At 36.9% G+C, this 12,148-nt stretch overlaps 1 protein-coding gene and 1 long non-coding RNA gene across 3 annotated transcripts in view; one reads left to right on the top strand and one right to left on the bottom strand.

The window, feature by feature from the left end:
• The window catches only part of LOC311089700, a 40,184-nt gene extending 33,344 nt beyond the window's left edge, over window positions 1–6,840 (bottom strand). Inside the window, exons 1-3 of one of the 2 annotated variants that reach the window (XR_014607744.1) lie at window positions 6,705–6,840; window positions 4,720–4,785; window positions 4,513–4,625 (exon numbers count right to left, since the gene is read on the bottom strand). This is a non-coding gene — a long non-coding RNA (uncharacterized lncRNA). Of the gene's footprint in view, window positions 1–4,512; window positions 4,626–4,719; window positions 4,786–6,637 lie in introns of both variants that reach the window. The other variant, XR_014607745.1, reaches the window with a different exon arrangement.
• A 574-nt stretch (window positions 6,841–7,414) lies between these two features.
• Window positions 7,415–11,350, top strand: LOC311089494 (extracellular calcium-sensing receptor-like; the record flags this gene model as incomplete). Its single annotated transcript, XM_084124217.1, has 6 exons — window positions 7,415–7,623; window positions 7,696–7,984; window positions 8,066–8,821; window positions 8,932–9,159; window positions 10,198–10,321; window positions 10,437–11,350. The coding sequence occupies 6 exons, from the start codon at window positions 7,415–7,417 to the stop codon at window positions 11,348–11,350; spliced, it is 2,520 nt and encodes an 839-aa protein (XP_083980343.1).
• Between the last annotated feature and the right edge of the window lie 798 nt (window positions 11,351–12,148).

The following is a 12,148-nucleotide window of genomic DNA, read 5'->3' as shown; positions in this document are numbered from 1 at the left end:
ATAAATATTTTTTTCAATTTTTTTTGCATTAATCTATTAATCAACCTCAGTCCTGCTCAAAAATACTAAATGTTTAAAAAAAATTCCGGATTTTAACTCTTTAACCCTCTGGGGACCAAAAACGTGCCCGCGCGTTTTGCTCGTTTTTTTTTTTTAGCAATGAAAATAAACACTAAATGCTCTGTTAATTTTGATCTTTCATTTTCGTGTAATACATCAATCGATCCTGTTCAGTTTCTATTTTTTTTCTGTATACTCACAATAAAAATAAAGTGTTTTGCTTTTTGACAAATAAAGAAAAAATAAGATGATGCGATTTCTGCCTTCTCTCTGTCAGTAAACTCCCGTTTGAAACGCGTTCGAAAATGATCTATAACTCCGCGAAAATTCAGTCAAACAGGCAAACAGACCCACGGGCATAAAGCTTGAGATCGCAGCTTTTAATTGAAGTCATTTATATAAAAAACAAATATTCTTAGTTTCTGTAATCTGTATACAAAGAGAGCGACTCCAGTCGACCTCATTACGAGATGATTCACAGTAATTTGACCACTCCCCGGAGAGCGCGCGCTATTCAAATGCAAATTCTGAGAACCATTTCAGTCTGTGAAACGCCCCCACATCAGCTGTAAACAAAGCGCGTCGCGAGCATGGTCGTGAGTGAGACATTATAGCCTTTATGGAGAAAAGTTTCCACAGTGCTGATGAGGCGAAATATCTCCTGATATGAGCAGCAGATCGCGCTGAGGAGTGAGGTAGGCTGTTTTCTTTTCTCAAGTGTGGAATAACGTTATAACGTTAGTGTAGGCCTGTAAACCGCAAAAAGATGAATCGCATTTCTATAATATGACTCGCGTTTCTGTGAGATGAATGAAGGGTACATATTTGTAAAGAGTGTTTAGCCTAAATATGAATCGCGTGTCTGTGTGTGAAAGAATAAACTGCTTTGCCATAGCCTACTGAGATGAGTAAAAATCGACTGGAATATGTTGAAATAAAATGTATTTGTATAAGCAACGTAAATTAACATTTATATGCCCTGATATTTCAATAAAACAACGTTAGTCAGGCGTTAGTCACACTATTTTTGTCAAAAATAAAGTCATAGACTAAGATGTTAGATGTTCCAATGTTGGCTATATTCAAACTAATGAATACATATGATAAAATGTAGGCCTATAATCTTTTTTTTCTTTCTTTTTTTTTTTTTTACAAAGAAAGAGTACACTTGAAATATTGTTGAAATTGTAATTATTGTTGTAATTGTAACATTTTTAATAAAATAGCTAAACATATTTACAAGATAGATGTAAGCGAAATCTTAAATGGTCAATATAAGTATTCTTCTATATAGGCATTGTCCTTGCATTGTGGCTCAGTCAGTGTCACACCTGAATGAATGGCTAATTATGCAGAGTCATTATGCAGAGTGGGTGGGACAACCCAGGTGTAAACTACTCCTTCACGCCCCCCTCGCATATTGGCTTTCCAAGCAAAACCTGTTTTACACCATTTAAATCAATGTATTTTTTTTGTGAACGATAAAGCAAGACTATTTTCACATAATTTTGAAGCCAGTACTCAAAGGTACAACATCAATTAGACAAAAGTCTTGTGGACACATATTTAATATGTGTTTTGTGGTCTTAATTCAGCCACTTTCATTTTTATTTTTTCCAATAACCACGCATAAACATTATTCTCTTAAAAATACAAACATCTACATACACGTTGCCCGCATATTTTGGTAGCCCTGTTTGTGCTATATAGAGTGATTTTACACCTTTGCCATTAACATGTTTATAAATAACTGAAAAAAGCACAAATTTCAAGGCATGTCAGAACATCTCAAGGGCTCCAAAAACACCTTGGTCCCCAGAGGGTTAATTGCCAAATTCGTAAATGATGTCACTGATTTGGGGGGAAAAAACACACAAAATGACTCATTTTCAATATAAAATGTGATTGTGGACTGGATTTTTTTTTACCTTTTATCACAGTCTTGGACATGTCAAAGATTAGAAACAACATTGGTTTTGATGCATTGTTAGTTTTTGTGCAGCATCAGATTTTAACTTTTTCTCCCTCATTTACTGTTCGTGGCTGTTTTTGCCGCATTGACTTCCATTATAACCACATTTTTTGATTGCAAAGCCATGACACCATATAATCATGCATTTTTGATTGTTGGTGGTTTTCCCTGTTGGGAAGAGGTAAAATTTGTAATTTTTACTTTTGATAACCAGGTGGAACCATTAACCCTTTAGATAGGCCTGTGCAAAAAAAAAGCTTAGTTTCTGGCTTTTACATGGAGTTATATGGAGTTTATAAGGAGTATAATAGCATAATAAAGTGTGTGTGTGTGTGTGTGTGTGTGTGTGTGTGTGTGTGTGTGTGTGTGTGTGTGTGTGTGTGTGTGTGTGTGTGTGTGTGAACTCACCTTGATCCGTCTGAGAAAATCAAAATATGCACCTCAGCTCTCAGAACTACATGGAGTAAACAAAAACAAAGTAAGTGTATTTATGCATCTGCTGCCTTTTGATGGTGAGAAATGCAGACTAAACAAAAACAAAGCAAGTGGATTTAAACGCGTGCATGCAAGCCTGCTGGTCATTTGATGGTGAGAAGAGCAGCAAGCAACATGAGAAAGGGCTTGACTTGTAGTGAAGTTTTAGAGATGATTATGCAGCCTGACCCTTCCAGCGAGCTGCAGGATGTATCGTCTTCTCCCTCTGACACCACAGACTCAGGAGAGTCAGATCCTGATTTGGATGTGGCACCCTCATCATCCTCTCTAGCTTCCACTGAAGGCGAGAAGGATTCGGAGGATCCTGGATCTGGGTGGATTGGGAGAAACGGCAAAGTGTGGTTTTCCACCAACGCGGAGACAACTCCCTTTCTTCAGCCTGCCAGAGGCGTGACTCCAGGGCCGACGCGCTATGCCTTCGCAAGGGTCCAGAACATGGATTCCGTGTTCAATCTGTTTTTTACGGAGGAGATGATTGACCTCATTGTCAGCATGACTTGCGTCAACACATACATGTTTGTACAGTCATACAAACATGTATGACTATGCCTTGTGATGGCATAGCGCGTCGGCCCTGGAGTCACGCCTCTGGCAGGCTGAAGAAAGGTGAGTTGTCTCCGCGTTGGTGGAAAACCACACTTTGCCGTTTCTCCCAATCCACCCAGATCCAGGATCCTCCGAATCCTTCTCGCCTTCAGTGGAAGCTAGAGAGGATGATGAGGGTGCCACATCCAAATCAGGATCTGACTCTCCTGAGTCTGTGGTGTCAGAGGGAGAAGACGATACATCCTGCAGCTCGCTGGAAGGGTCAGGCTGCATAATCATCTCTAAAACTTCACTACAAGTCAAGCCCTTTCTCATGTTGCTTGCTGCTCTTCTCACCATCAAATGACCAGCAGGCTTGCATGCACGCGTTTAAATCCACTTGCTTTGTTTTTGTTTAGTCTGCATTTCTCACCATCAAAAGGCAGCAGATGCATAAATACACTTACTTTGTTTTTGTTTACTCCATGTAGTTCTGAGAGCTGAGGTGCATATTTTGATTTTCTCAGACGGATCAAGGTGAGTTCACACACACACACACACACACACTTTATTATGCTATTATACTCCTTATAAACTCCATATAACTCCATGTAAAAGCCAGAAACTAAGCTTTTTTTTTGCACAGGCCTATCTAAAGGGTTAATGGTTCCACCTGGTTATCAACAGTAAAAATTACAAATTTTACCTCTTCCCAACAGGGAAAACCACCAACAATCAAAAATGCATGATTATATGGTGTCATGGCTTTGCAATCAAAAAATGTGGTTATAATGGAAGTCAATGGGGCAAAAACAGCCACGAACAGTAAATGAGGGAGAAAAAGTTAAAATCTGATGCTGCACAAAAACTAACAATGCATCAAAACCAATGTTGTTTCTAATCTTTCACATGTCCAAGACTGTGATAAAAGGTAAAAAAAAATCCAGTCCACAATCACATTTTATATTGAAAATGAGTCATTTTGTGTGTGTTTTTTCCCAAATCAGTGACATCATTTACGAATTTGGCAATTAAAGAGTTAAAATCCTGAATTTTTTTTAAACATTTAGTATTTTTGAGCAGGACTGAGGTTGATTAATAGATTTATGCAAAAAAAATTGAAAAAAATATTTATCTGATACATTTTTACAGCAGTTTAAAGTAGTGGCTGTTTTCAGCCACGAAACATAACGAAAGGGTAGTAAATTTGCCCACAGTGTACTGTTGAGTTTTTGAAAAATTTCAAAGCATTTTCCCAAAATATGTGTCAAAATAAGATTTGTCACCAAAAATCATTCCATTTGCTGAAACACAGAAAAAGTTATGGCCAAATTTAGACTCAAAAATACCCCATAGTGGATGAAAACATCCCCAACAGCACATAAGGGTTAAATAGACTAGAAAACTATGTTGGCATTAGTGGAATTGCACTAGCATGGTTTAAATCATACTTATCTGACCGTTATCAGTTTGTAGCAGTAAATGAAGAGATGTCTCATCGATCACAAGTTCAGTATGGCGTACCACAAGGCTCAGTACTAGGACCGCTGCTGTTCACTCTGTACATGCTACCCTTAGGAGATATCATTAGGAAGCATGGCATTAGTTTTCACTGTTATGCCGACGATACTCAGCTGTATATTTCTTCAAAACCTAACGAAACTTACCAATTCACAAAATTAACGGAATGCATTGCTGATATTAAAAATTGGATGACTCGTAATTTCCTACTTCTAAATTCGGAAAAAACAGAGATTCTAATTATTGGACAAAAAACTTCCTCACGTAATAATCTAGAATACTGTCTAACACTTGATGGCTGCTCTGTTAAGTCTTTGTCGCCGGTTAGGAACCTGGGTGTGCTCTTTGATACCAATCTTTCATTTGAAAGTCACGTGTCTAGTATCTGTAAAACTGCATTTTTCCATCTTAAAAATATATCTAAATTACGCCATATGCTCTCATTGACAAATGCGGAACAGTTAGTTCATGCGTTCATGACCTCAAGGCTAGATTATTGTAATGCTCTACTGGGTGGTTGCCCTGCACGCTTAATAAACAAACTACAGCTGGTCCAAAACGCAGCAGCTCGAGTTCTTACCAGAACCAGGAAGTATGACCATATTAGCCCGGTTCTGTCAAAACTGCACTGGCTCCCTATTAAAAATATTGCTGATCACTTACAAAGCACTAAATGGTTTAGCTCCGCAGTACTTGAGTGAGCTCTTAACGCATTATAGTCCTTCACGTCTATTGCGATCTCAAAATTCCGGCCAGTTAATAATACCTAGAATATCAAAGTCGACTGCTGGCGGTAGATCCTTCTCCTATTTAGCACCAAAACTTTGGAACAGTCTTACTACCATTTTCCGGGAAGCAGATGCACTCTGTCAGTTCAAAGCTAGACTAAAGACACATCTCTTTGACCTAGCATTCACATAATACATTATAGACTTCTATAATCCAATGTTAGGCTGCATAGATTAGGTCAGCTGGAACCAGGAACACTTCCCATAAATCCTGATGTACTCGTTACATCATAAGAAGAATGGCATCTACGCTAATTTTAGTGTCTTTGTTTATCCCGAGGATTTCCCGCAGCCTGCCGGATCCAGGCCGTATCCAGATCTGATGAAGGACCTGTGCCTGGACCCGATGACAACGCAGTGCTGAAGTGCCAACTAGTCTCTCCCTATGGAGGATCCCTTTACCACTCTACAGATAAAGCGTTGTCGGGAAACTCAATTCGCGTACCTACCCCGAATTGATAAAATAAAACAAAATTCTGTATCAAAAATTATAAGGAAACACCAGTACTTTGTTTAGGCTTGGTTGGTAGGGAATTCCAAACCTGCGCACATATATTCAAACGCACATAACTATAGAACCAGTTCTTAAAGCGCATGTGAACGCCATCAGCGTTTCTCACAGGTTCGCGTTTAAAGTCTGTGTAGAGAGAATGGTGTTGTCTTAGCGGCCCCAAATTTAAAAACAAATGATTGTTGCGACGGAAGCGAATAAATCAAAACTAACTTTAGCTGGAATATAACTTTATTAAAGAACCGCTATAAAGCCAAAACAATCTTTGTTACCTTAAATTATACGTTTATCTCTGTAAAGCTGCTTTGAAACAATCTACATTGTTAAAAGTGCTATATAAATGAAGATGACTTGACTTGACTTAATTATTATTATTATTATTTTTTCTACTGTCATTGTTTTCCTTGGATTTGCTTCTCAGTTCCATGCAAATTTAAGCTTTTCTTCTTCCATTCCATGTTTTATAGGCAACTTCTGTCATGCTAATTCAGACTAGTACAGTTGGTTTTAAATTAATCTGGTTTGTTTTAGTTCAGGACTCCATAGTCTAGGGTGTTAGTAATCTGTACTTAATCTGTGTTTCAGAAAGCTATTTTTTAAGACACGATTAACTAATCTAGATTAAGGCCTACTCTTAATTTAAACCCTGTCCAGGAAATCACCCCATATCAGTTAAGTATAGCACAATACATGAAATAAAACATAAAACATGACTCTAGTCCCTAAATCCTACATATGATTCATGATTCATAACTCAGCACTCACGGAGATTCAATGAATGTTCTTTCGTTCCCGAAATCAACAATTAATGAAAATAACAAATCCTCTGCACCTCTTTCCGATGCAAATGCTCTTTTTTTCATCTCTTAATCCAGCTTTCAAACAACAAAACAATTTTGCTGAGTTTATGCGTCTTATTTTTCTTTCTGCTCTGAATATATCCGTCTCCCACTGCACTCTCAAACACACACACACACACTGAGCATAGCAGGGCGGAGCTCGAATTGTTTAACCAATCACAATTACCTGTTCATGACTGATCAACAATTGCTAGGCAGATTTACTAAATTCAGGTTATATGCAAGATTATGATTGGAAGAATAATATAAAATACAATAATATTATATCACATAATAATAATAATAATATAAGCTATTAACATTGGAAGTTATAAGAATTACATTCCTATAAGAACTTCTTATGAGGGTTACAAATGCCAAAATATGTTTTTCAAAGACAAGAAACCAAATGTGCATAGATTTAGAAACTAGACAAAAGATGAGGCTAAGAACATGTTAGATGTATTTTGAGTAGAATTTTCAAATGCTTTACTAGATACTAACTAATCTCACAATTCATTAGCTTATGACAGCATGAGAAAACCTCTGGTTTATTACACCTCTGCTTGACCGGATTAATTTGTCCAGTCGGGTCATTGGCTACATTCTCAGTCAGTCAACCATATTAATTATGTCTATAAGAGTGCAACTAGTGTCTCATTTACTTTGCATTTGGCATTCACTGCAGAGTACACTCATTGGAATGCTTCTCTTCCTTTATATACTCCTGCTTTTCCATCAACTTCATACAAAGGCAGAACACACTCCTTGTCAAACAATGGGAGACCCTAAGTTCCCTCTGCTTTCTAAGGATGGAGATGTAACTATTGGAGGAATTTTTGCAATCCACAGAAAAGAAACATTACCTTCTTTTGAGTTTACACAAAAACCTCAACTTCTATCATGCTCCAGGTTTGTTACATTGGAAACTGTTTGTTAAGTTAGTTTCTAATTAGCTAACTGATTTAATGTTTATTTTCACAGTGTGAATCTGAGAGATTATCGTTTAGCACAAATCATGATTTTCGCAATTGAGGAGATTAACAGAAGCAAAAGTTTGCTCCCAAATGTTTCTATTGGTTATCGAATCTATGATACATGTGGTTCAAGACTGTCTACCATGAGTGCAACTATGGGATTGATGAATGGTCAGGAGTTTGGAGCAGGACACAGATGCAATGGACAGTCTCCTTTACATGCTATCATAGGTGAATCAGAGTCTTCTGCCACAGTGATTTTGTCCAGAACTACAGGACCTTTTAAAATTCCAGTGGTAAGGAGCGATGACACTACATGTTTGACATAATCACCATACTCATGATTGTATCATTGTCTCCGGTGATTTCTTTTTCAGATAAGTCCCTCAGCCACATGTGAATGTCTCAGTAATAGGAAAGATTACCCCTCTTTCTTCAGGACTATTGCTAGTGATTATCACCAGAGCAGAGCACTTGTATACATAGTCAAACACTTTGGCTGGCCTTGGGTGGGAGCTGTGAACAGTGACAATGACTATGGAAACAATGGAATGTCCATATTTCTGAAAATAGCCCAGGAGGAGGGAATTTGTGTAGAGTACTCTGTGAAATTCTACCGAACAGAGCCAGAAAAACTTAAAAAAGTGGTAGACACTATAGAACGAGGCACAGCAAAAGTGATTGTTGCCTTTGTTTCATTTGTTGAGATGGGCTTACTTATTGATCAGTTAAGTATTCAGAACATTACAGGCTTCCAAATGATTGGTGTAGAATCATGGATAACTACAAAGAATTATATCAATCCAAATAGTTTTCATTCCCTGGGAGGGTCACTTGGCTTTGCAGTGAGAAAAATAAATATTGAAGGGTTTGCAGATTATGTTATAAAAGCATTCTGGGATACAGCTTTTCCATGCCTAAAAGGTGAGGGGAATTCTACTCGATATGCATTAAGTAGCAGCAGCTATGAGGATATATTTGCACTAAAAAACTACAATGAAGATGTGCCTGAACAAAGATATGCAAGCAACGTCTACAAAGCAGTTTATGCTGTAGCTCATTCATTGCACAAGCTACTTGAGTGCAAAGAACCAGAAGGCTGTGAGAAAAGCCTGACAATACAACCACAGGAGGTAAAAGATAAAAGACAGATGAATAGAAAGAGAGAAAAAAGGAAACATATTTTTGTTGGATATGTTAAATGACTCAGTGATAATATCAAAACTGTCCCTTTTTTCGCTAGGTGGTTGAGGCTCTGAAAAGGGTAAATTTCACTATAAAAATGGGTGATCGTGTATGGTTTGACAGCACTGGTGGTGCAGTAGCACAATATGAAGTTGTGAACTGGCAGCAGGACTCTGATGGATCATTCCAATTTAAATCTGTGGGATACTATGATGCCTCACTGCCCCCTGACCAGCGCTTAGAGCTTAATACTAAAGAGATCATTTGGACTGGAGGACAGCTGAAGGTAAATGGAAATAAGTAATTTCTCCTAAGGTTTCTCCTACAGGGTTGTTTTAAATAAGAGAACATCATATCAAAAACAAAAAAAGTAAATACTTGTATTTAACTTTATGAAAGGTATGAGGAATACCAAATTAGTTTAGGATGGAAAATGGTTCCACAACGTAAAAAAATTAATAATTTACATTTGTGTACTATAAGAGGCTAATGTGTCATTAGCTATGAGTCACAATTCTGTAAGTCAACACTTCACAATAATGTTTAATTCATTAACATTAGTATTGTAATTAAGTATCTTGAACAATAAACAACCAATTAAAAATGGATAAAAACCTTTTAACCGATTCATTTATATATGTACTTTTGTTGATTGTTAATTCATGTTTGTTCATAACACAATATATAAAAACACTATTAACTAATTACCTTTTTGTAAAGCTGAATTGTTTAGAAAACAAACTGCATTAATATCGGATCAACAAGGATAATCATTTTCTATATTAGGCTACATTTTGTGACTTCATGACATAGGATGAGGGTCACTGATTTAAAGTAGCATTATGGATGAAACTTTACTTGACAACAACAGTTTGTATATCAATATCCTAACAAATAGAGTAGTCTTAAAGTATAGTCACCACAGTCACCAATATGTGTCAAGCTAATCCTGCAGTATTTCTGCTTCCCATGAATAGAGTACACTTTCATACACAAGAAGATCATTTAACACACACACAAGTGGTTGCTGTGGTAATAACCAAATATGATACCTGCAAGTAAAATGATCCTGCATCTGAGGCCATCACTAAATATTGGCAATAAAAATAAGTAAAACCAGCAACATTGATCTTTGCTCAGAGAAAAATACCCCATAGCACCACTTAGCGTCCAACCAGCTGTAATGCCTGTATAACCACTTTGAACGCAGATGCTGGTGTGAAAATTATGATATCAGCATTATTAATCAATATTATTGATAAATCTATCTTAAGTTTTCAGAGTCAGTAAAATATATATACATATGTATATTTTTTACATGTAGAAGCCAAGGTCTGTCTGCAGTGATATCTGTCCTCCAGGCACCAGGAAGGCTGCACAAAAAGGAAGACCAGTCTGCTGTTATGACTGTATTCCATGTGCAGAAGGAGAAATCAGTAATGAGACAGGTAATCATCAGCCCATCTAACAGTTTCACAGAAAATAGTTTAGTTGCTCTTCACTGTTCATCAATGAATTTGTTTTCCCTTTGTCTCTAACTAGTAATTACAACTTAATTTCCAGATTCAAATAACTGCAAGCAGTGTCCAGAGGAATACTGGTCTAATGTTGAGAAAAATAAATGTGTGTTAAAGGCTGTAGAGTTTCTGTCATTCGCAGAAGTTATGGGTATAGTGCTAGTCTTTTTCTCACTGTTTGGAGTAGGATTAACTGTGCTGGTGGCCATCCTGTTTTACAGCAAGAAGGACACCCCCATAGTAAAAGCCAACAATTCAGAGCTGAGCTTCCTGCTGCTCTTCTCATTGACTCTGTGTTTCCTCTGTTCACTTACTTTCATTGGTCGGCCCACTGAGTGGTCCTGTATGTTGCGTCACACAGCGTTTGGGATCACTTTTGTCCTCTGTATCTCCTGTGTTCTAGGGAAAACAGTAGTGGTGTTAATGGCTTTCAAGGCTACACTCCCAGGAAGTAATGTCATGAAATGGTTTGGGCCTTCACAACAACGACTCAGTGTTCTTGCCTTTACACTTATACAGGTTCTTATCTGTGTTCTTTGGCTAAAAATATCCCCTCCATTTCCCAACAAAGATATGAAATATTACAAGGAAAAGATCATTATTGAGTGCAGTCTGGGTTCTACTATAGGATTCTGGGCTGTGCTGGGTTACATTAGCTTCCTGGCTTTTTCGTGTTTCATTTTGGCTTTTCTGGCTCGTAAGCTTCCTGACAACTTTAATGAAGCCAAATTCATCACATTCAGTATGCTCATATTCTGTGCTGTGTGGATCACATTTATTCCAGCTTATGTCAGTTCTCCTGGAAAATTTACTGTAGCTGTGGAGATATTTGCTATTTTAGCCTCAAGCTTTGGTTTACTATTCTGCATATTTGCACCTAAATGTTATATTATCCTGCTTAAGCCTGAACAAAATACAAAGCAACATATGATGGGGAAAATGACATCTAAGTCCTCCTGAAAAATAAAAAGTCTGTATTTACATTGAAATATGTTTTAATTATTTCCTCAAAGACAAAGGAAAAAGTTGGACAGATTTATTAAATGCACATTCGCGGCTTTATTTTAACCACACACAAATTATGCTGCCATGTAAGTTATTTAAAGGGACATTAGTACATTACATAATGCCTTAAAAAAATTATACTGTATTTTTATTGATGATTTTTCAAGCATACATCAATTGGAAAGACAGGGGGGGAAAAGAAAGAAAGAAAGAAAGAAAGAAAGAAAGAAAGAAAGAAAGAAAGAAAGAAAGAAAGAAAGAAAGAAAGAAAGAAAGAAAGAAAAAAGAGGCAAACAATAGAACAGGGGGTATACATTCACATATAGTTATTAATTGTTTACATTACAGTACTCAATCCATTTCTTCCAGTATTTTAGGAATAAGTCCGTTTTAAGTCTCAAAATAAAAGTCAATTCTTCCATATTATATATTTCTTTAACAATTTATATCCATTCTCCAAGTAAGGGGATGTCCAGTAATACTCTTCTTACATGCTACACTTAATATATTAACAAGATATACATCTCCTCTCAACACTGAGTGTATGGTGTTTCCAAGAGACAATGTATTGAAATTTCTTGGTATTGCATATCCTAAAATCTTTTGGATCTCCATCTAAAACCATGTTCCAGAAAGGTAATATTTTTGGGCAATTCCAGAATACATGAAGATGATCAACATCAGTATGCCACATATCCTCCAGCATAATTGTGGTGTAGATAATTGTTTACTTTTAATTTTGGGGGTAATGAA

This window comes from Abramis brama, assembly GCF_963993115.1.
Source record: "Abramis brama genome assembly, chromosome: 9".
NCBI lineage: Eukaryota > Metazoa > Chordata > Actinopteri > Cypriniformes > Leuciscidae > Abramis > Abramis brama.
The sequence above is the reverse complement of the archived record's forward strand: the minus strand, read 5'-3'. Positions and strand labels throughout refer to the sequence as shown.